At 50.5% G+C, this 23,473-nt stretch overlaps 1 protein-coding gene across 8 annotated transcripts in view; it reads left to right on the plus strand.

Annotated features, from left to right (window-relative positions):
• The window catches only part of LONRF3 (LON peptidase N-terminal domain and ring finger 3), a 51,466-nt gene that overhangs the window by 9,026 nt on the left and 18,967 nt on the right, over window positions 1–23,473 (plus strand). For 3 of the 8 annotated variants that reach the window (XM_058714159.1, XM_058714158.1, XM_058714160.1), the window contains exons 3-11: window positions 174–296; window positions 4,199–4,354; window positions 6,387–6,636; window positions 7,413–7,503; window positions 16,404–16,518; window positions 18,807–18,928; window positions 20,783–20,941; window positions 21,603–21,765; window positions 22,793–22,942. In XM_058714159.1, coding sequence (XP_058570142.1) covers window positions 174–296; window positions 4,199–4,354; window positions 6,387–6,636; window positions 7,413–7,503; window positions 16,404–16,518; window positions 18,807–18,928; window positions 20,783–20,941; window positions 21,603–21,765; window positions 22,793–22,942 — 1,329 coding nt within the window. The other 5 variants (XR_009257257.1, XM_058714164.1, XM_058714161.1 and 2 more) reach the window with 5 other exon arrangements.

The following is a 23,473-nucleotide window of genomic DNA, read 5'->3' on the forward strand; positions in this document are numbered from 1 at the left end:
ATGACCTGAGCCGAAGTCAGATGCTTAACCGACTGAGCCACCCAGGAGCCCCGACAAGAGATAGTCCTTCTGAGCCCCTTCACACAGTAGCAAATACTCACGAAACATTTAGCCAGTGTCAAGAAGTCGATAGATAAATAAGAACAGGATTGAATGCCGATGTTTTCTTCCAGGCACACTTCAGAAAAGCACAGGCCTTGGCCACCTTAGGCAAGGTGGAGGAAGCACTGAGGGAGTTTCTATATTGTGTGTCCCTCGATGGAAAGAACAAAAGAGCAAGATCTGAAGCCCAAAGGGTGAGTTGAGATGGTATCAGATCCAGCTGCCCAGCGGGCTCCCACTTGTCTGTCTTGTCCAGGGAGGGAGTGAGGGAACTACCCTCCCTGGCATTTAGGGCCCTGAGTGGGTGGCTCCCTTGGTTAAGGGGGCAGGAAGGAGACACAAGTGCCAATCGATTGCTCAGAAACACACCGTCCTCTTGGCGTGTGCAATCACTTTGAGCAGTTCCTGCATTTTTGTAGGAGGCTCTGAGGCATGTTCTTGCTTCTTAAACTCAGGGTCTGAGCTGTGAGTGGGAAAACCACACCAAACCAAATCAAGCTAGAGAAGTTAACAGGGGGATGGAAGATTCTGGAGATTCTGGCTGTTGACCAGAGGTCAGGGGTGTGGGGCTGCCTGCGGTTGTAGAACTTTGCTTTGGCTGAGTCACGGCCTCACCGGACACACAGGACAGCCAGCTCCTCACCAGGAATGTTGGTCACCATCTCCCCTGCTATATGCAGAACTCTAGCCTTCAGCCTTTGCTAGAAATAGAACACACACACTGTTTCACAGATGTAAGTCAGGGACCATTACGGTATAATGCAAGCAGCCATTCCGACGCTTGAGTGCCAGGAGAATGTGGCTGGTGTGTGTGTGTGTGTGTGTGTGTGTGTGTGTGTGTGTGTGTTTAATTCATGAGATGTTTGCACTGGTGAAGGGCTCAAGGGTCCTCAGTTCATGGACGTCAGTGCTTACTGTTCTGCAGTGTGCTTTCAGACTGTGTGGCCAACTGGCCTAGAAGTTGGATGCTGACAGACAGTGGTCGCCTCTGCCCTCCTTGTGCCCCTCCCCCTGTTCACCACCTGTCTCCAGTGCCCCCGCCCCGGTGAGGTTTGGCAGAGCCGTGGACGAAGAAAGGGAGCAAGGGACAGGACTGGTTTCTGAAGGCTCGGGAAAGGAATCTTTAGCAAAATCAGTGAACTAGGGGAGCCGAGCTCTGGAGGTTCTGCCCCACACAGATTTCTTCCTGGAAAGGTGCCATGGCCTGGTTTGGGAAAGCGGGCAGGGTGTTCTTGAGCAGAGCACTGGTGGCAGAGAATGTGCTCCAAGCTGTGGACCCTTCCCCGAATCTTAAGTGCAGTCCATGGCACGACTAATAACAATAACAGCTAATGTTTATCGATTAGCTGGGGCACCAGGCACTGTGCTGGGGCTTTCTGTGGGAGATATGATTTCATCTCCACAGCATCCCTTTGAGGGTAGGTGATGTTATTTAATCCCAAGTTACAGATGGGACAGGTGAGGAAGCCAAGGCCGGGAGTCTTTTTCCCGAGGCCACGCAGCTCGTGATTGGTGAAAGGGCAGGCAAACCCAGCTCCGTCTGCTTCCAGAGTCCGCCTTCCTGGCGGCCCACCGTTCTTCTGTCCCAGGAAGACATGCCAGGCCTCTCGGCGCTCACTGATGGGGTGGAGGGGAGAGGAGCAACAGGGCTGTCCCGTTCTGGGGGCGGGGGGATCGACAAAGGTTGGTTAGAAGAATCTCGCTCTGGCACAGCACCTCTCTGGAGACCCAAAGACTCAGAAGCCACAGCCTCGGTCCTTAAGGACCTCGCGATCCTGCACGTGTTGTACAAGGGAGCCTAGGCCCATGATGAGTGTCCCGGAGTTCTGAAGCTGGGGTGAGAACTTAGAGGCAGATTTCCATGGGCTGTGATGAGGGCACGGCAGCCGTGTACGAACACTGAGGGCCCTCAGCAGTTCTGATTTACTGGATTGTTCCAGTTTCGGGGCTACAGATTTGACGAAGACAGTCCAGGTTCACTTGGCAGTAATTAGTGACCTTAGACACTCACAGGCCTAGGTTTCTTTTTAGTGTTTGCTTTTCCTGCAGATGCTTTTTTGCCCCTTCTTGACCCATTTGGGCCTTTCCAAGGCTGACCCTGAGGTGGAATTGACTTTCATTCACGTGGAATGATCATTCTCCCTGAGCGTTGACCCCCGCTTTTGTTTTCCAAAGCCGCTGGGAAGGTCTAGAATGAGATCTTAGGTAGTAAAGGTAAGAAGCGAAGTGCAGTCGCTGTTTCTCCCTTGTTTCCATCGATTTCTCTCCTCTGCCTCCTTGCCCCCCTCCCCCCTCCATGCTCTGCCCTCTAATCCTCGTACCTTCGGATGCTGTGTGGCTGCCACCGGAGAGCACCATTGCTGTGTTGTTTTTTTTTTTTTAAGTTTTTGTTTTAATTCCAGTTAGTTAACACATAGTGTTATGTTAGTTTCAGGTGTACGATATAGTGATTCGGCAGTTGCGTACGTCACCTGATGCTCAGCACGACAAGCAAGTATCGTGCTCTTTGGGGGAGGATTCCAGGGAAACTGCTTCAGAAGCGGGTTGGTCCTGTTGGGCCGCTCAGGAGGGCTTCTGAAGGCCAGCTTTGGCTCCTGGGGAGGAGGGGCCTCTGAAAGCTGGCATTTTTGGCCCTGGGCACTGTGAGTACCTCCCCACCTCCCTCCTTTACCAACTGAGACCTGGGAAGTGGGTTTCCCCACAAGCAGCTGGAACCCTCGGCCTCTCCCTGGGCCCTGGGATGGATAAGTGTCTTAATTCCATTCCATCCGGTGTGATGAGTACGTATCGGACATCTGTGACATGCCTCCAAAAGCTGGCCATCTGGTCAGAAAGATGTAGGTGCGCGACACCATCTGAGGCTGGCGAGAGACTGTGTAGTCAGTACCAGGTGCTCGATCGTGGTGCAGCGGAGGGCACGAAAGGACAAGTGAGGTCCCGGAGGCTGGAGTGGTGGCACTGGAGCCAGCCTCAGAGGCCGAGCAGGGTTCGGCTGTGTGGAGAGTGCTGACATCCGAAGGGACATGGTGAAGGCCCTGCTGGGGGCCAGCAAGGGAACAGATCAACCTGGACAGGGTTTGCTCAGAATTTCGGTCCGACTCCCTTGATCGGTAAACACCCTGTTCTCCTGAGCAAGGGCACGGAGCAGCCCTTAAGTGGGTCTCCGAGCAGTACAGCGGCTGCCCAGTGGCAGGCACTTCAACGTGTTTTAGAAGCCAGGCGACCCGCTTTCTCGTGTTCCGTGTTACGTACGGTAGAGACACGTGTCCGCCTGTAACCCGTGCTGGCGCAGGGGAGGATTGAAGCAAGAATGCGGGCAGTCCGCACGAGAACACACATCCTTGCCTCCCAGTCCCTTCTGGGGGTTCTGGGTCTTGGACCTGCCACGTCCCCCCGCCCCGCACCGTATCCATCTGCAAGGGAAACCAGCCGCGGGCTGGAGCCTGCCTGCCTCCAGTGTTTGAAGTTACCTGACAGTCTCCCCACAGCGGAGGCCGGAATGGGGGAGGAGAGGCTGGGTTCTGCTTTTCCCACCACTTTGCTGTGGAAGGGATTGCAAATCCAAGGAGGACGGTCCGGGGAGGAGGGAGCGCAACGGGCCGGCAGGGGAAAGACCTATCCAGGAGCCTGGAGGACGTTTGTAGACTTCTGCCCATGGTGGTGCTACAGAGCTGACTGCAGGCCCAGTGATGTTTCTCGCCTGCCTTCACCTCTCTGTCTCTTTCCTCCTAGATAGGTTTTGAATTCCCACCGTAGATATTTCTATGGAACACTAGCATGGGAGTGACGGTTCTTAACTGGCCGGGGTGACAAAGGCAGCCGTGGTGCCTTTTTGAAGTCCAGATGCCTGGGCTGCACTTGAGACCTGGGGCAGCCAGGCGTGGGAACTCGGAGCCTGGAGAGTTCTTACGCTCCCTGGTTCTGATGCACGCCGAAGGGAGGCCCCTTGCCCGGGCGTGTTGGGGTCTCCGGTCCCACGCTGCTTCCCTGGAGTGTCACCCCACAAGCTGTGCCCCCTGCCCCTCCCACCCCTCCCCCTCTCACCCGAGCACCTGTAGAAAACTCAAGTAGTGAAGTCTTCTGTTTTATGTCACAGCTTCTCCTTAGTTTCTTTTCACCATCAGTCCCGGGGGAGTCTCAGGAACATTTTCCCGATATCCTGAAGTTGTTGGCACCTCACCCTAGATTAAAGGAACACGTAGAGTCAATGGCTACTGAAGGCACCAGTCATAATCTACCAAAGTTACCACAGGTAAAACTCAACTCGCCCAGCTCGCTCGTGATGCTTCGTTTGGCTGTTGTGTGGGCAGACGTGGGAGTGAGCCCTGCCTCTCCTTCGGTTCCCGAGAAAGAAGAAAAGGAGTCGCTGGTGGCCGTGTTCTTTGCTAGGAGGCTATATTTCTTGCAGATAAAACTGGATTTCAGGCACGGTCCCCGGGTTGTTTTTTGTGGGGTTTTTTGTTTTGTTTTTTGTTTTTTGTTTTTTAATCTTATTACAGTCATTTTTCAGTTTTTGGTCAGATCCAGCTGAGGGAGAGATTTGACCGAAGTAGAAAGGAATCGGCCCGCTTCCCCTGGAACCATTCATTCAGTCCGGGTGGCTTTATCAGCTTGGGGGCGGAGCCTGGATAGAGGCCTGACAACCCCTCCTTTCCTGCTTTTTTTTGTTGTTTGTTCAAGCTGCTGGTCTTTGAGCACCAGCTGAGTTCCTTGTGCAAAGACAACTCCGTTTGATCCCCAAGCGGAGGTAGTTTTATATTCCCTCGCAATGTCTTACACATGTGTAGACTTCCAGTATGTATTTGTAGCCAGGAAGAGGGAAGCAATTTGGGAAGCGTTAAGTCCCTGGGAGAAAGATGGGTATTTGCGCCTGTCCTTGAAAACGAGGGAACAGAACGAGAGAGAGATGGGCTCCAGGCCCTCGCTTTCCCAGCAGAGGGCAAGTGGGCGGAAGCCGGGGCTCAGGGGTCCAGACTTGAAGGCAGAGTTTAGCACTGAGCACCGAGGCACCTTGAGGCAACAGTCTCCCCTCCATCCAGGCGGTGTGTTCTTCCCCTGTATGGAAGCCCTGTGATCTCCATGGCAGGCAGGGGCCTTCCATTTTCCCTGCTTCTGTCCCCACCCTGGAGAAGGAACGAAATGCAGGTGGGCCTGACTTTAAGAAAAAAGAGGGGGAGCAGGACTGAGTACCTCCTGGAAGCAGAGAACCCCGAGTGCATTTCAGTAATGTTTGAGATCACTGTTACATGATTGAGAACACTAATCGGGAGCCGGAGTGTCTGGAGTGACTTCCCATTGCAGCTGGAACAGAAAGGAAGGAAAATCACACCCCTGGCTTTTCCAGGGTGAGCCAGCTGGGAGCGGGGATCCGGCTTCCACACAAGCTTTGCTTTGCAAAGCAGTGTCTTCCCGTGTGGATGCCTGGGGCTCGAACCCCTGAACCCCCCCAGGTTAGAGACTGAGAAAACCCATATCAAGCTCACTGACCTCTCCCGACCAGACGCCCCCCATTTCCCCATCTATCTACCGATTTCGGGGGGGGGGGTGGTGGCTCAGGGGTTGGAGGGGGAAAAAACCCACATGAGCATTTGGACTCCTGGACTGTGGATTTAGAGTAGGGTTCAGGGTTCTCCGGGTGAATCTGCACAAACACCCCCTGGTGTCTGGATTTATTTCTAGATCCATTTTCAAATATGCCCTCCTGGACGGAAATTCTTTAAAAGGCTAGAGACATCATTGGTCATTTTGCCAAATGAGTTGTCTCTTTTTCACTTTTCGCCCAAAAGCCAGTCGAAAGAGTGGTTTGTCCCTGATTCTTTTGACCCGTATAACACGGGGCTCTGGTACCTGTGGTAACCCTGCAGGCCTATGCCAGAGCCTTAGCGAAAGTCCTTTTGGAGCTGGGTGTGGGGCTCGCAGATGGCCTGGAAGGGCAGCGAGAGCGACAGGAAGGATCGAGTGACAGGACCTGCCCTCACCGCCTGTCTTTGTTTCCCTCAGGTGGTAACGGGAAAGATTTGGCCAGGAGAGGGCCCGGTGGTGCCACACTCTGCATCTGTCCCCTTTATCGCAGCCCAAGGAGTCTGTCCCCCACATACCCTTCTGTCCTCGCCCAGGGAAGGTCGTCAACTTCACCCAGGCCAGGCATGCCTTTGCTCCTTAAGCTGGGTGTCCACTAAATGATCAGGGCTGTGCAGTTTTCTCTCTGCCCCCGGTGGGTAGCGATGTCAGAGGATGATCCTGGGCCCGAGTTGGTGCTGACATTTGGCTCTTTCTCCGTCCAGGAAAGCCGGGAGCTCCCGCACTGCTCTAGTCAGGAGGAAGCAGCGGCCGCGGGAGACCGCAGCAGCCTGGAGAACCCAGTTAAAGTAGAGGGGGAGGGGCAAGAAGGCAACGGGAAAGGCCAGGCAGGAGACCAGGAGGAGAAGGGGGATGCTGCCTCTGCCAAGGCTGGCAAATGCCAAGAAAAGAAAAGGAAACGTTGTCAATTTGGACCCCAAGACCCAGAGGTGCCTACTAAAGCCAGAAAGCCAGGTACTGACTCTACCCAGGGACCAAGGGGCTTGAAGGAGGTGCCTGGGCTCACCGGCATATGTGCGTTCCTTAGCCTCCATCCAAGGGCTCCGCGGGCTCCCTGGGCTCTGGGTGTGCGGCCCGGCTCTGGCACTTAGCTGTGCCGCCTCAGGTCACGGTGAAGCTTCTGTGAGAGCGCACGGTTTGCTAGCATACTGCCGGGGCTCGCTCATAACGGAAAGCCGAGGCCTGAGGTCAAGCCCCCTATCGAGTAGTGACACCTCGTACCCTTGATGGTGTCGCCTTCCAGGCCAACCTGTCCCTACCCTCCTCTCCGTTCCAGGAATGTAGGGGCAGGGAGGCGTGATCAGGCTTCACGCTCATCCTTCCCAGCTGGGCGCCCGCAGGTAGGCAGTTGAGAAGCAGCAGCCACAGCCTGGCGTCTTTCCGAGAGAGGCTGGCGGTGCCGAGGTTCGGTGTCGGCTTTGAAGGCCTCGCTCGGCCCAGGGAACCGCTGCCTCTGTAGGGTGAGGTGCCTGTTGCGTTGGAGTGAAGTCCCCAGGGCTCCCGGACGTTCCCTGGTTCGCATCTCTCTTCTTCCCGTGGGCCTGCTGGAAACCTACCAGGGCCTCCCTCAGGGGACCCCACTCCCAGTGGCTCGGGTGGCCACCGAATCAACCCTCTGGGAGGCGCTGAGGGTGGAAAGCTGAAAACCTAGTGGGGTGGTTCTGCCTCAGAAGTGCTGACTGTGCAAGTCAGCTTGGTCTGCCTCTGACATACTGCTTTCTGAATCACAGATCCTCCCGCCGACCAGGGGGCCAGAGCTGCGGTCAGTGCTCCACTCCCGTCCTTTGATGCATCTGACCTTGAATGCTCCCTGTGTATGAGGTATGTGAAGGGTACTATCGCTTACTGCCTGAAGCTGCTTTTTCTGGGGGGATTCTGGACCTTTCTGCCAGTGACCTACCGTTTGGTTGGTTAGCACGGAAAAGCATGCTTCTAACAAAATGAAAATCTCGCTGTTGGTCGTCACACGGGCTAGCTTGTGTCCCTTGCTTACAGATTACATTCCCTGCACTCCTGACTGGGAAATACCTAGACAGTGGGGAGGAAACGGTCCACTCAGAGTCGCAAACTGATGGCCACGGGCTGAATGTCATTAGTGTGGCCTTCACGGGAGTTTTTTGGTTGTTGTTAAATGTGAATGCTCCGAGACAGGACACACGCTCTCCAGTTGGGCCGTGGCTCCCCTCTCCCCCCGCCGCCTGACAGTACCAGCCTGTGTCTCATATTTGCATTACTTTCCTGGCACCTCGTAGGTAGTTGAGTTCCTGACCGTGGAACGAATCGCAACTGCTCGATCAAGATCTCAAAGCTCAGGGGCTAATGTCGATGCCATGGGCCTGTTCTTTGGCAGTCAAGTAGAGGGCCCAACTGGTTTTTGTTTCGAACAGTGTTAGTACTAGGCACGTACTACTCGGCCTGGCATCTCTTCTCTACCCAGTGGGGGGGGCAGATTATGCACACACCTGCCCACCCCTCCCCTCAAAAAAAAAAAAAAAGGAAGCTGGTAGAAGCATGGTCTGCGTGCAAAAAATTACGTCCATCTGTTTCATTTCACAGCTGTGACTTTGTGGCTAAGAGGATGAGCTCCAAAGCCAGACAGGGTGGGCCTGAGCCCTGGCTCTGGCGTTTACTGGCTGTTCGGCCTGGAGCAAGTGATCTTCTCTGCCACTGTTTTCTCGTCAGTAAATAGGGGAGAGTATTACCTACCCTGTGAGGTTGTCATGATTGAGAGACTCTCAGTTCTCTTATTAGAATAGTGCTTGACATAGAGTAAATACTCCATAAATGGGAACTTCTTCCCTAGGCCAGAAATTCTTCAACTTTAGGCCCCCGGACCCCTGAGGAAGTTCTATGTGTGGATTCTAATAGATCTATGAATTGCCTCAAGTTGTATGTAAAAATGTGTGTGTGTGTGTGTGTGTGGGTATGTGTGTGTGTGTGTGTGTGTGTGTGTGGGTGGGTGTGTGTTTCCAGAGCAAGGTCCACAGAATTCAGTAGATTCTCAAATGTGGGTTTTTTGTTTTTTTTTTTCAACATAGCATTAAAAGAAGACTGAGACATTTGCACAAAAGTTGTTAAGATGGTTGACCCAAGAGATGTCAAGAAAAATCTCGTGGTCTACCACACACTGGGATCCAGCCAACCAAGGATCCTGAGATGTTTTCTTGCCCTTTGCGAGCACGATGCCTTCCATATCAATCACGTGCATTTGTATTCGGAAGGACTTTTCTTGTTTGCATACAAACGAGTAAGGCCGCCATTGCCTGGACATGTACTTTTTCTCTCTTAAAAAAAAAAATTGCGGGGCGCCTGGGGGGCTCAGCCGGTTAAGCGTCCAACTCCGGCTCAGGTCTGATCTCACCGTTCGTGAGTTGGAGCCCCGCGTCGGGCTCTGTGCTGACAGCTCGGAGCCCGGAGCCTGCTTCAGACTCTCTCTCTCTTCCTCTCTCTCTGCCCCTCCCCCACTCACTCTCTGCGTCTCTCTCTCTCTCAAAAATAAATAAACGTGTCAAAAAAATTGAGTTGTCAGACTTGCTCCCGGGATCAGGCAGACCTGAAAATGACCAGTTCGGCAGATGGAACGCAGCAGCACCCAAGGAGAGCCTTCTGGATATAATACGGGAGGTTTGGGTGGAGGGGGCGAGAGTGAGGTGGGCTATGTAACCGGTTCCCTTTTGCCATCTCCCTCTCCCCGTCACAACAAAGCAGTAGGCGGGTCCTGGCCAAGCAGAGAAATGGGCCTTTGCCATCGCGGCTCTAAGCCTGCGATGTGATCCGCGGTCTTCCAGGTGTCAGACTTCGACAGACTTGGTTCAGCTTGCTCAGAGAGCCCGAGTCCTCGCCGGACTCACCCTCCTCTTCACGCTCCTCCCGACATCCAGCGAAGCCAGCAAAACCAAACACACAGACTCATCCTGTTTGTGTTTTCGCTGAGGACTCACAACCCCGAGGTTGGAGTTCTTTTGTTCTGGTTCCTACGCTCTCTCCCTTCCGTCTTGTTTGTTCCCAATCTCAACAGGGAGCTTCGGAGAAGGGTTAGAAATTTGCTCCGAGAAATAAACACCGGGAGGATGAGACGCCCCCCTTCCGGTTTGCTCGCCCTGAGTTTAAAAGCCATCACTTCCCTTATCCTGCCCCTCTGCTCTGAGTGAGGCTTCAGAACAAAAGCCCATCTTTGTCTGGGGGCAACTGTCGGATAGGCCTAGGAAGTTACAGGGGGACTCCAGCCGCTTTAGGGTGCCGAGAAACCTGCCAAGTCCGGAGAGCGTTTGTGACCTCGAGGCTCTGAAGGCCCTAGCCCTTGGTCAGAAGCACGTAGTTCCCCCTCCCGCAGGGTTTGTCTGCATGGCGGAAATCAGATGTTGACAAGGCTGTTTCACAGACATGGCTTGGTCTGAACACAGCCCTGACAGACTTCCTGCTTCCAACCCCCTAGTGTTTTTTTTTCCTTTTTATTGTCATTGGGATCCGTACCGGGTTCTAGCACGACCCTCACTTGTCTTTGGCAGGGGGAGAGGGCGGCTAAGGGTTGAGATATCTTCAGACCATCTGCTGGCTCACGAAACTAGACATTTGCACCTCCTGCGCAAGTTTCTAGAACGAAATCCAGTCCCGCGGCACCGCATCGGTAGAAGACAAGTTGGAGCGTGAAGCCGGCCTGGCTCTGGAGAGACACTTGGGAGCGGCTTCCGTGTCTCGCAGGGAAAGGGGCGGAAAAGACGAATGGAACGGTAACTGGAGCGTGCGTTAATGAGACACTTGATAATCGCCGAGTCCCGCTGGCTGGATTGGGAGAGCTCCGTCGAGGGAGGCTGCTTCCTAATTCCAACGCCTCAGAACTCTGCTCCTCAGTCTTTAGTGACCGAAACCCCTCCCTTGAGATCTACGGAGGTGGGAGCCTCTCGCCGCTGGGGTGGGTGAGGGGGGGCACCTCTGGGGCTGGTGTGGAACAGCGCCTTTGGGGTGACAAGGCTATTTCGAGATGTGGAGCAAGCATGTGTGATTTTTGAACCAGTTACCTAATGGCCCAGTGACCTCTTTGTCAATCGCAATGAAAACTTTGTATTTAACCTCGTTTTAGCCACTCGAATAGCTGGGCGTTAAGCAGCCGGTTCCCCCCCACCCCCTCACCGTCTCTCTCCTTCCTGCCCTCCCTCCCTCCCTCCCTCCCTCTCTCTCTCTCTCTCTCTCTCTTTCCCTCTCTCCACCCCCTCCTTCTTATTCCTTCTTCACTCTCATTTGATAGCACCAAAAGAACACAATACAAGGATGTAACTGGTGGGCAAAGATAGCTATTTCCAGACAAGCCAAGCATTTTATCCGGGCTGACATCTAACTGAAAGCATTTATTATTACTATTGTTTACTCCACCGCTGTGACAATGTAAAATGCTTTCTTGTGAGAAAATCCGGCTCTACTCTGATTTATAAATGCCTCCCTGACGTGTTTTCTGAAATCATTACCTAAAGCGGTAAATAAAAGGGAGAGGAATTCGAGTATATTCCTATTTCGAGCTCTCTCTCTATGGAGTTCTCTCTCTCTCTGGAGTGGGGAGAGAGGGGAGGGAGAGAGACAGAGAGGGACAGAGAAAACTATATTGTCAGTACGTGCAGGTACACACGGATAGATGATGTCTGTTCCAGATGTGCACATGCTCACAGCCGTGTCACGGAGTGCAGAGGGGATCAGATGTGACTGTACTTCCCAAGCCCTGCCGCTTCCTAGCTAGCTGTGTGACCTTGGGCAAGTCATCTAACCTGAGTCTTAATTTCCTCAATAGTAGAGCGGAACGAATCCTCATTACCGCCTATCAATGTACAAAGTTAATTTATATGAAAAACAGTTTGACAGGCACCCAGAATAGCAAGTGAAATCTACTCCACCTGTTCCTTGCCACTTTACTCCGTCGGCCTTTCTAGAGGAGCGGAGCAGCTCTGAAGCTAGAAGCGAGTTGTGTCCTGAAAGGTGATACGTTCGAAGCATCTGAACTTTGAGTTATTTCAAGGCAATCATTATACCACATCTGTGGCAGCATTCTTGTCTGTGACCACCCGATCAGGGCGTTTTGCTCGCAGTTCTTGCTAAGAGTTGCCGTTTCCTTCGGTGTCTGTTTCACCCATCTGCTCATGAAGTGTCAGGATTTACTGCAGTTAACTAGCCAGCGATATCGTTGTTTGACAAAAGGCCCAATTTTGAAATTCTTGGGAAAAACAGTTTTGCAGGTACAGACTCCTCAGTCGTTGCCACCATTAACGTCATCGACCAATGTACAACAAGTATTCGGATTCATAGGATTCAGATTACTGCAGATTGTGAGACTTTCTCGTTTGGCCGTTCTAGTAGATCACAGCAGTGGTTTCCAAATCAGCCTGCCAATTTTTTTTTTAACGTTTATTTATTTTTGAGACAGAGAGAGACAGAGCATGAACGGGGGAAGGTCAGAGAGAGAGGGAGACACAGAATCTGAAACAGGCTCCAGGCTCTGAGCCGTCAGCACAGAGCCCGATGAGGGGCTCGAACTCACGGACCGTGAGATCGTGACCTGAGCCGAAGTCAGACGCTCAACCGACCGAGCCACCCAGGCGCCCTATCGCCAATCACACTTTTGAGAGACATGGTAAAATGTGAAGTAAACACTTTGGACAAGTACATAAAAATTAAAAACGCATTCTCTTAACAAAATATTGTAAAGAGGATACTCAGTCAGCCTTTCTCAGTTCAAGAACTAAAACACGGCCAGGACCCCAGAAGCCTTCCGTGTGCCGCTTCCAAATCACGACTCCTTGCCCCCTGCCCACCGAAACCGCTACCTTGACTTTTGTCTCTTCTTTTTATCTTTTTAAGTTGATTTATTTCTTTTGAGAGAGAGAGAGAATCCCAAGTAGGCTCCGCACTGCCAGCGCAGAGCCCAGCACGGGGCTCAAGCTCACCAACCGTGACGTCGTGACCTGAGCTGAAATCAAGAGTTGGACGCTTAACCGACTGAGCCACCTGGGTTCCCCCTTGTCTCCTCTGTTTAAAAATAGTTTTACCACCCATGTATGCGTCTCTAAGTGGGGAAATTTAGCTTTACCTATTTCTAAAAAACTTTACATAAATCGAATTGTCCTCTTTCTCTTTGTTCTGGCTTCTTTACCAGAGTATTAAGGTTTATTTATTCATGGCGCTGCGCGTCGGTGAAGTTTGTTTGTTTTCATTAGTGTATAGCATCCCATTGTATGAACCTACCGCACAGTTTCTTTACCAGTTCTATGGTAGAGGGATATTTGGGCTGTCTCTAGTTTGGGGTTACTGCGGGTAGCAGTGCCAAGAGCAGTTTTTATGTATGCTCGTGCATTTAAATCTTTGCCCATTTTTGAGTGGGTTCTCTCTCTTTTTCTTACGGACTTATAGGAGCTCTACGTATGTTCTAGATACCAGGCCTCTGTTAGTCACGTGTGCTGGAAATACCTTCTGCCACTTGCGGCTCGCCTCTCTGCTCTCTCAGTGGCATCTTCGGATGAACTTACAAGTTCTCGGTTTTAATGAAAACGATCAATCCTTTCATTTATAGTTAGTGGGTTTCGTTTGTTTGTTTGTTTGTTTTTTGGTGCCTACCTTGCCTAAGAAATCTTTTTTTCTTTTACCCGGAGGTCGTAAACGTATTCTGTTGTATCTTCTAAAAGCTTTACTGTCTCACGTTCCTCTTTCCAGCCCACATGGAAGTGATTTTTTGCGCGCGGTGTGACAGACAGTCCAACTTCCATTTCCCCATATGGATAGCCCACTACCCCAAATAGCATTTATTGAGGATGCTATTTATCTACTGAAAATCCCGCGCTCTGCTTTGAAGTGCCACTGTTGTCATAAATGAAGAATCTGGATCTGGGTCTTTTCCTTGGCTTTCTATTCTATCCACGGATCTATGTGTCCTTGTGCTAGCCCTACACCATTTCCATCACTGCTGCTTTATAATAAGGTCTCACGTCTGGTAGAGCAAGGCCTCCCACACTGCTGCTCGCAGAGGTGTCCTGGATCCTCTTGACCCTTTGCCTTGCCTCACACAGTTTAGAAATCAACTTGTCAAGTCCCGCAAAAACAAACGCGTGAAATAAGCTGCCGGGATTTTCATTGGGACTCGACTAGGTCTTCTCTGCTTCCTTTCAGTGAGGCGTTTATAGTTTTTCCCCTACAGAGGGCTCGTACAACTTTTGTTGGGTTTATTCCCGGGTGCTTGATTGTTGAAAGCAGTTGTCAATGTTACCGTGTTTAAAAATGTATTTTCTCATGTCACTTCGCTGGTGTATGGAACACAGTTGTGGGCGTGTGTATATGTAACTGACATCCTTGCTCATACTAGCAGTTCTTACGGATTCTAAGACTCATCCTGCAGATCCCTTTAGACTTTCCCAGTCCACCATCGCACCGTGCGTGAATAGGGACAGATTTGGTTTTTTCCATCCTAGTCCTCGGACTTCTCTATTTTTCTTCTCGCCTTAGTACGCTGGTTAGGACCTCCATCATAAAGAGTGCTTTTGAAAATTAATTTTCGTTTTTGGCCGACTTAATAACTGGCGTCTGTTAATTATGCTAAGCAAACTAACTGCTTCTTAAAACAGGATTGAAACATTCAAAAAGGAGGAAAAGTGAATATATGAAAAGCCTCCCTCCTACTCCAAACCTTCATTGGCTTAATTTCAACATTTTAGCAAGTTTTATTCGTACAGGCGTGTACTTGTGAAACCTCACCTTTCCGACGTCCTGTTCGACGTCTGTCCTCTCACCTCCTACAAGTCCGGTGCACCCTGTCCCTGTCACGTGCCAGCGCCTAGCTCCGCGTCAGCACGCAGTAGGCACCCGGAGCACTTTTGCTGAGTGGACAAGTGAGAATCTGTTTGGTGGAGAGCTTGCTAAATCGAAATCGATTTCTCTTAAGAAACTGTTCTTTCCTCTCCCACACGATGCTTTCCCCTCAAATTCCACTAGAATTTTTTTTTTTTTTTTTAAATCAAGAAAGAGGGGAATGTGCCAGCCGCTGCTAGTCTTTTCCTTGGTAGATTTGGTAATTAGGTTTGGAGACCTGTACGGAGGATTTGCCCATGCGGAGATTAGTAGGATTGTGAAATACAGTGATTCGCAATCCTGGCTGCACATTCAAACCACCAAGGAGCTTTAAAAGAAAAAAAAAAAAATCCTGATGCCTGGCCTTTGCCCTGGACCGACTGACCCGAACCTCTGCAGGCGTGGTCCTGGCACCTGTAAGTTTTTCAAAGTTCTGCAGGTGATGGTGGGGCACACGGGGAGGAGCAGGAGGTAGGGTTTACAAAGGCACACGAGGAGATGTTTGGGGGCGATGGGTGTGTTCGTGACCTTGGTTGCAGAGATAGTTTCATAGGTGTGTACGTATGTTAAAACTTATCAGGTTGTACACCGTAAGTACGTGCCGTTTATGGCACGTCAATTAGACATCAGTAAAGCTGTTTAAAGAAAAAGCACCCCAGGTGATTCTCACACACCAATAGGGTCGAGGGTCGCGGTTTTAACAGAAAGAGCACACGACTGCTAGTGGAAGTTGGATAGACCTTCATGTGCCAACAGATGAGCCGCTTTGTCCCCTCTGGAGCTCAGTTTCATTCTGGTCGGTGGGTTCGGTTTTTCTCTCCAGCACTTTTCAGCTCTGACATTTTGATTCTGCTCAGCCTGGCCGTGTGGGCCAGGCTGTTGGTACACCTCCCGGCCACACGAGGGGGCTGTGCAGCTGGCGGCCTCTTCCTCGCAACTGAACACTCGTGAGGTCAAAACCGGCTGGTCAGGCGTCTGTCTTTCCCTTTTGTCTGTCCTCTCGGTGAGCGCCAGCCCCACTTCTGAACCACCGTCGTCAGCTGCCCCCACCCGGTGGTCCTGCTGCAGGTGAGCCTTTCTTTTTCCAAAAGCAAAGTAAATCTGTGAATCTCTGAATGGGTAGAACAGCTTTTAAAAAGGTTCCCCACGTTGCTTTGAAATTATCCGGCTCCTGTAAAGGGATTAAAATAGGATCTAATTGAAGTGCATGTGTGCATACCTACATATGTTTATATGTAGGTGTTCATCAGTAAGCACACTAACAGAATTACTCTACTGCTCCCAAGAAAATGGTCCATTCATACAAAAGGCAGTTACGTGTTTGTTGCAGGCACAATTTCGGGATCCTTCAGGCAGTAAACATTGCTTAGGTAAAAATGGAATGAAGGTTAGCAAATAAGCCAAGTCTTTTTTCCGTTGTGTATATGATATAAGGTACTTAAATGAATAAATGTGTGAGACGGAGTGTGTGTGTCTGTGTGTGTGCTTATCTGTCTCTGTGTTTACATATCTTCAGGCGAGCAGGTTGGCTAAATATTTTAGAATGTAATCTACTTAGACCCTCTGGGCATTAATCTCGCTTTTTCTGAGACCCGACAGGGAAAAACAATCTGGATGCCAGTCGGAAGAGGCTGACTAGAACTAATGTTACAGAATGATCTAGCTATATCAGAAATGTTGATAAATGCATTATCTTCAAATCCAGCTCAGAAATAAAAAGCGAATGCTTTTCTGAAGCACAGCAACTGCAGGGAATCCTGGTAAAAAAGAAAGGACCCTCCCCCACCCTTATACACACGGAATTTTCCGAATAACACTGTCGAACCTTAACATTGAGTAGCTCTTTTATTTTTTTTGTCTGATTGCATCATTTTTCTTCCATTTTGATTCCTAAATTTCAGATTATTCTACGAGCCAGTCACAACACCTTGTGGCCATACGTTTTGTTTAAAATGCCTTGAAAGATGCCTAGATCACAATGCAAAGTGTCCGCTGTGCAAAGATGGTCTTTCACAGGTAAAATATTATTTCTTTCTTGATTAGGTTAGATTATTTGGAATTGGATACTAAAATGGTGTCCTGTTTGCTCCTAAGCCAGTGCACTGTGCTAGGGAAAAATACCCTCTGACGCCACCTGTCTATCTTTCCCGTCTTACAGCTACCCCTCCCCTCTTTGCAAAGTCCTTCGGGAAAATGAGGCGACATCCAGCTTTTTATGAACTGTCAACAGTGAAATTAATTTGTGTTGGAAACAAAAGTATTAAATCGATGGTAGACATGGATCCTGGTGCTAAGCCCACATCCATCATGGCACCTGGTTCACTGCCATCTTGGGTGAATCCTCTGTCCTCTCTGGGATTGGACTAGATGAGCTCTGAAATCTTCTTATCATCCATGTTTGTTCTGTGGTTTGCAGAGATCACTCCCAGGTCCCCAGAAAAACCTCGCAGAGCTTCAGCGAGGTCCTTGCCCCGCCCCCCCCCCCCCCCCCCCCCCCGGAGCTGCTGTACTTATTAGCAGATATTTAGCTACTTGGAAAGCTCTGGGGCTTCCAAGTCCTTTCAGATGAACCACACGGACTGCCACCATTGTTTTTCAGGTGGACCCAATGGAATTTCCTATAGCACAGGAATGCCCAGGAACCCACCTTGCTTTCCCTCCCCCAAGGACTTGTGTGGCACACATTACAGCCAGTGTTAATGTTCCTTGGCCCTTGTCATCCCTGAGGAGAGCTCAGCGATGCAGGACACCCTCTAGGTGAATGTAGGTCCAGTGAAGTCACATGTTGAGTTTTCCCAACACCTGAACGTTTAAACTAAGAGAATGGAGTAAAATGATCATCCAGGACGACCCTGGGGTGTGTACTGGGTTGGAGGGGAGGGTCCCTGCCATCCCTTGCCTCGATCAAGGGGTGGGATTTTCCTGGCCTGATTGTGGGGGAGAGGCCCACGGTCCTTATACTTAAATATACATCTGTGTTGTGGTAACACTCCAACATCCAAATAAGCAGAAAGAAGAAAAACCTACCTGTATGCTCAGCACCTGGAGAAGACCACCATTAACATTTTACTGTGTGCCTGTCCTGGGTTTTTGTTTTAGCATCAGTGGGGGAGTCACCTCCTCCATGGATCAGCTACCTCCCGAGTCATTGCTTTTCTCCAAAGACTGGGACGGGGCAAAGCAGTGGATCTTCTGCAGCCAGGCTATGGCAGTGGCTGAGAAGGCATCCTAGAAGCAGATGCTGTGGGGTCCCAGAAAATATTCTCGTCTATCTCTGCGTGTTCACACAGGGTCGCACTTACACCATTTCCAAGAGAGATAAATATTTTATTCTAATCGCGTTCACTGCGGAATAGACACACACAGCCCATGCTGGGAAAGGAAAAATAGTCTCGAACCAGCAATTTTATACTCAGGAGCTCCCCCTGCTGGGTCTGTGTGGGTAGTGTCCGTAGCAAACAATTCGCAGATGTTTTAACTCCCATGGTCTGGTTCACACAGCTCAATTCCCTCTACCTACGGATCCCTGGATATGCATGCAGTTAGTTAGGGGTGTTTGGGAGGATAGTAATAGTGACACTTGGGCCTGAGTTCGGTTCTGAATTCATGGCTTATAACATAATTTCAGTGATACCTAGATGGTATATTTAAAAAACAAATAGACACAATCCCCAGTATTTAGCTGTTTTGTTTTGTTTTCAGCTAAAGTTAGAGGGGGAAAAATATTTAGACTGGCAATATCCAGAAGCCAAGCATTGAGGTGGGGCGGGGCGGGGCGGGGCGGGGGTGGGACAGGTCAGGAAAAGATCAGTGATGGACAGTGGCTTTATCCAGAAGCCAAGCATTGAGGTGGGGCGGGGCGGGGGTGGGACAGGTCAGGAAAAGATCAGTGATGGACAGTGGCTTTCTCGTTCCCTGAACCTTTAGACCACAGACTTCCTGCATATCCCAGATGGAGACCATTTTTGCCAGCTTGTAAATGCAGTGACCAATAAAAGGAAAAGGAAGGGTTTCCCCCCTTTTTTGACAAGAACATAATCTCAACTTGAGTGTTTTGGGAAAGCTAAACTTTTGAAACTTCAATGCGGGTCTTTTCCCCTTGTTAAAGTATTTTTTTCTAATTACAAAAGTAATCGCATGTAACATCCAGAGAATACGTGCATGATGATGTTACCAGCTGCTAATGTGTGGGTCCAAATTACTCTCAATGTGTGGTTGATTCAGCTGTTCTGCTGATTACATGAGAAGTGCTTTGTGGTTTTCTGACGGCTGCATAATGTCTCGGTGCCCTGTTGCCTCTATAGTGCTTGGCATCCAGAAAATATAGCAAAAATGTCATAATGGAAGAGCTAATAGCTAAATTCCTGCCAGAAGAATTCAAGGAACGCAGGCGGCTTTATGAAGAAGAAATGGAAGAACTTTCTAAGTACGTATATGCATCTCTTTTCAGTTTCACTCATAGCAGCTCGTAGAACTGAATGTGCACGTTTCTCCCTAACTGCTCACTTAGCGATATCGTGCTGGTAGCTTGATGTTGGCCTCGGTGGGCGTATCTACACTATTTAGGAATTGGCAATCGCTATGAGCCGGAGCTTTCCACCCGCCGACAGCCAGTTGTTCGGCAGTTGCCAGCAGGCCCCTGAAGACGCATAAGCCAAACCACTGACCAGGTCACGTCTTGGCGCTAGTAACTGGGTGTCTCTGGTAGGAGCAAACCGAAGCAGCTAGATCAGGGGAACTTACACAGCGCGCGGAAGGTTGTTTGCAGAAACCTCAGAAGGTGCTGGGAGGTTAAGAACCTTCGTGTCAGCCAGACCTGGGCTCGTGACCCAGTTTTGCCACGAAGCGAGTATCCTTCAGGACCTTAGGCAGGTCACTTGACCTCTCTGGGCCTCAGTTTCCTCATCTGTAGCTTGGGAATAGTTAAGTCCTTACCTCATGTGGAAGATCACATGAGCCAGTGCACAGGAAGCACTCAATACGTGCAAAGAGTAAGGCTGCTGCTTGTTACACGCGTCCTCTGCCATGCACATTTGTGGCTGTCGGGCTCCAAGCTCTCTGCCTGGCTGGAAGGACAGACCACCTAGCAGAAACAGCAGGAGGCGTTCTCTCACTTCTGCGTCTCATACCGCTGCCCTCCCACCTCCGGATCCCCGGTAGGGTCCTCGCAGCATTCTGGGGGCCGGGTTCCCGATCGCAAAAGCTGCTCTGGTTTTCTGCCCGCCCTGTAGAGCACATTTCTAAACTGCCACTGGTTCGTTTGAGTGGGCCTCTCGCTTCGAACGCTGTGTTTTCCTGAGAAGCTAGAAACTAAATCCTCTTGTTCTCATTGACTTACAGTAGATCTAGTCAGGGCATCTTTATTTTTACTTCTGATTCTTAAATTCACCGCGAGTCTCTCTGAACCCTTGTCTCAAATATCATTTAATGCTTTATTAATAAACACTGGAATATGCCAAGAGGGATTTCTCTTTAAAGAAATCCTAAACTGAATCCTCTGGGGGATTTGGGCAGATGGTCTTGTATCCACTGATAAGTTCCAGTATTGGATTTATCAAAGAAGAGAACAGTGATCCAGGAGGAGCTGGCCCCATTGGCGTGGTTTCCCATCAGGCTGTGTGCCTGCTTCTTCATGGACACTCGAAGGGTAGACCCCTGGGTCCCGGCTCCAGAGCTTATATCCCAGTGTCTCTGGGCTGATGCAGCCCAGTTGTCTGGATTTAAGGGCCCCCAGTGATTCTGACGCATGGGAACGTCACTGGGCTAGAGGACACTTGCCTCTCTTGTTGCTCCCTCCTCCTCCCCGCCGCCCGGGCCTGCCTGCCGAGCAGACCTTCTGGGGGCTTTGCAAATTTGCAATGCTGATGAGACCTTGCAGAGATTTTCCCACCATCCCCCTGGAGAGCTGGGTCCGCTTTTACTGCCAGCAGGACAGACACCTGAAGAGATTGTTCTGAGTAGAGGGCACGAGAGGAAGAAAGAACTATGAGGTTTAACTATCACCCACAATGTGAAGGTACTAGAGGACGTTTTTTAAGCCAAATTGGAATGTACAGAATGTCAGTTTCAATCTCTTAGCTCTTAGGTTAACCTCTGCACCAGTAATGGGACTTAGCCCATAGTGTTGGTTGCATCTCAGTATTTTATTTTTTTTTAACCAGCCATCAAAACCTGAGGTCCCCTGGCCTTACTGTGGGGGAACCACAAAGTGACATTTGACCAACCTTTTTGTGTTCTGCTTCACGGCTTTGAGAAATCTGTCATTTGCTCTTCCTGACAGCTTGAATAAGAACGTGCCTATTTTCGTGTGCACTATGGCCTACCCCACGGTTCCTTGTCCCCTGCACATTTTTGAGCCTTGTTACCGTCTGATGATCCGTAGATGCATCGAAACAGGTACAAGACAGTTTGGCATGTGCCTTGGAGATCCTGTCAAAGGGTAAGTGAGGAGCTACGTGAGTAAAGGGAGGTTGGGTAGAGAGGGATTTGGGCTTATCTGGGGTGCCCCCAGGAGATAGGGAGGCACAGCTCCTGAGATTTGGCCAGCTCACGACCGTGAGCACCCTCTATAGAGACCGGGGTCTCTCTGGCCCCTGGTTTACCATGTAACAGGCTGCCTATTTAAAGGAACCCCAAGGATTAATCTTTTGTTAAACGAGTGGTATATACCATAAAACTTGTTTTACTGTAAGACCGCGGGACCTGGAGTCACCGTGCGTGGGTTCATGTTCCGGCTCCAACCTTGGAGCAAGTTTGCCTTTGGGCAAGTCACTTAACCTTTCTGCGACTCAGTTTCCTGATCTGTAAAGTGGGTACAATGATAGCGGGCGTGTTGGGAAGATTGGTGCGTTAATGCACGTAAAGCACTGAGCACACCGCACGCAGTATATGCTCAATGAATGGGAGCAGTTACGTTATTACAGGAAGATTTTTCTTGGCACAGGCGCTGCCTGTGGTGTAGTTGCAGCTGTAGCCCCCGGGACAGGCAAATAGGCAGAAGTCCCTGGAGGCACAGCCCGGGGTTACAGAAACGGCTGGGGAGCCAGGCCGCAGAAACAACTCACCAAAAATGTACTTTCTCACGCATTCCCGATAAGCAGGTTTGCGGAATATGGCTGCATCCTAGAGATCAGAAATGTTCAATTCTTTGCTGATGGCCGCTCGGTGGTGGACAGCGTAGGCAAGAGGCGCTTCAGGGTCCTCCATCAGGGCCAGCGAGATGGTTACAATACAGCCGACATTGAATACATTGAAGACCAAAAGGTGAGGGTGGCCCGTGCCAAGAATCCCAGGGCCAGGCTATCCCTGTAGCTTGGCGGGCAAAGGTGTTTGCAGAAGAATTGCTCAGCGCTGTCGGGGGGCCTTGGGATTTCTCACCAAATGGCTGCAGCGACATCGAATGCCGCCGGCTCGCCGTTCGATTGTAGGATGGCAGCAGGAGCACCCCGTGCCCTGGCTTTCCCCCTGTTTAGTTGCTGAGTTGTATTCCTGCATAAGAAACGCCAGGCCAGATCAACAACCCTGGGGCCCGTTCAGCCCAGGGGTTCGGTTTCTGCCAGAGATACCAAGGGATAGATCCGGGAGTGATATCTACACCCACGTATTTTATGTATCAATTCGTTTATGTTTTCAAGCGTTTCATTTTGAGATGATTGTAGATTCACACGTACGTTTGTATTTTTAAATGCGCGACCCGGCTAAGGGTTCTTCCCTATAACACGTCATCCCATCAAGGAGAAAGATAACGTGTCCAGTTCATCCTCGGTTTTCTGGACTAATTGGAAAAACAAGAAGTAAATAATCCCACGTTCGTTTATATTTACATTCACCACATAGGATAAGGTTAGTAAATGTTCGGGCGACGAATGAAGGTATTGGACTTAGGAAATAGAGTTACACAGTGAGAAACAGACACACCTGTGTCCCTCTTCCCAGTGGACACTGGGAAAGCAGATATGAAACGTGAAAAGGAGAGAGGCATAAGCTAGCATAAGCGAGCTCAACAGCACGCCTCCACTCAGGCCAGTTCGCATCTCTGGTTTTCAGTCTGTCTCGCTGTTTCAGCTGATGCGCCCGGCAGAAACTTTCTTCTTCCTCCGCACTCAGCAGTAGTCACACACAGCCCACCCTCTGGCTGAGGAGCCTTTCACACACCACACAGGAGAAAGCTGGGTGGGCGAACCTTCCTAGGGACGCAGGCCGGATGCCCAAAGGGAGTCTGGTGTCAGCAGAAGCTTTGGGAGTGATGGAGAAGGGACAGAGTGCTTCATTTCCACTTTGGTACTTTCAGGTTCAAGGAGAGGATCAGGCTGAGCTCATGGGATTACATAACTGTGTCTATGAGCAAGCGTCATCATGGTTTCATTCGCTCAAAACCTCTCTGAAGAATCGGATACTCAATCACTTTGGTCCAATGCCAGAGAAAGATGCTGATCCTCAGGTATATAAAAATGTCTCTCTGTAATGGGCTGCCCCCACCAGATGAGAGAGCCCAGGGTCTGGGATTGGGTGGGTGCATGGTTGCCATTCAGCAGATCGAGTGCAGAGGGGGAGATAGATCCAATCTGGGACTGTTTCACCGGGCAGTGGGCATCAGGGGTAAGACTCAAGGATCTGAAGTCAGAATTGGAGTGATAAAGGAAAGCAGTAGGAACTTGGATCCCAGACAGGCTTTGAGACATAAGTCAGGTGAGAGATTGGGAACATAGACACCATCCACCAAAGAACCTTCAGTGGGAGTCCAGATTCACACCATGGTAATGTGTTGGGGTGACAAGATTCACACAAAGGCCCAGTTTAAGAGAAGGGTATCCCGGGAGCTGAGACTAAAGGCTTCTATTTCATAACTGTCACCCCCATTGCTGCAGGAGCTAGGAGACGGCACCAGTCACCTTACAGGATTCCAGCTGCCAGACCGCAGCACCTTCTCATCTCTGGGTCCCTCCCTGCTTAGCCCTGCAGATGTAGACCC

Source organism: Neofelis nebulosa, chromosome X (genome assembly GCF_028018385.1).
Source record: "Neofelis nebulosa isolate mNeoNeb1 chromosome X, mNeoNeb1.pri, whole genome shotgun sequence".
Taxonomy (NCBI): Eukaryota; Metazoa; Chordata; class Mammalia; order Carnivora; family Felidae; genus Neofelis; species Neofelis nebulosa.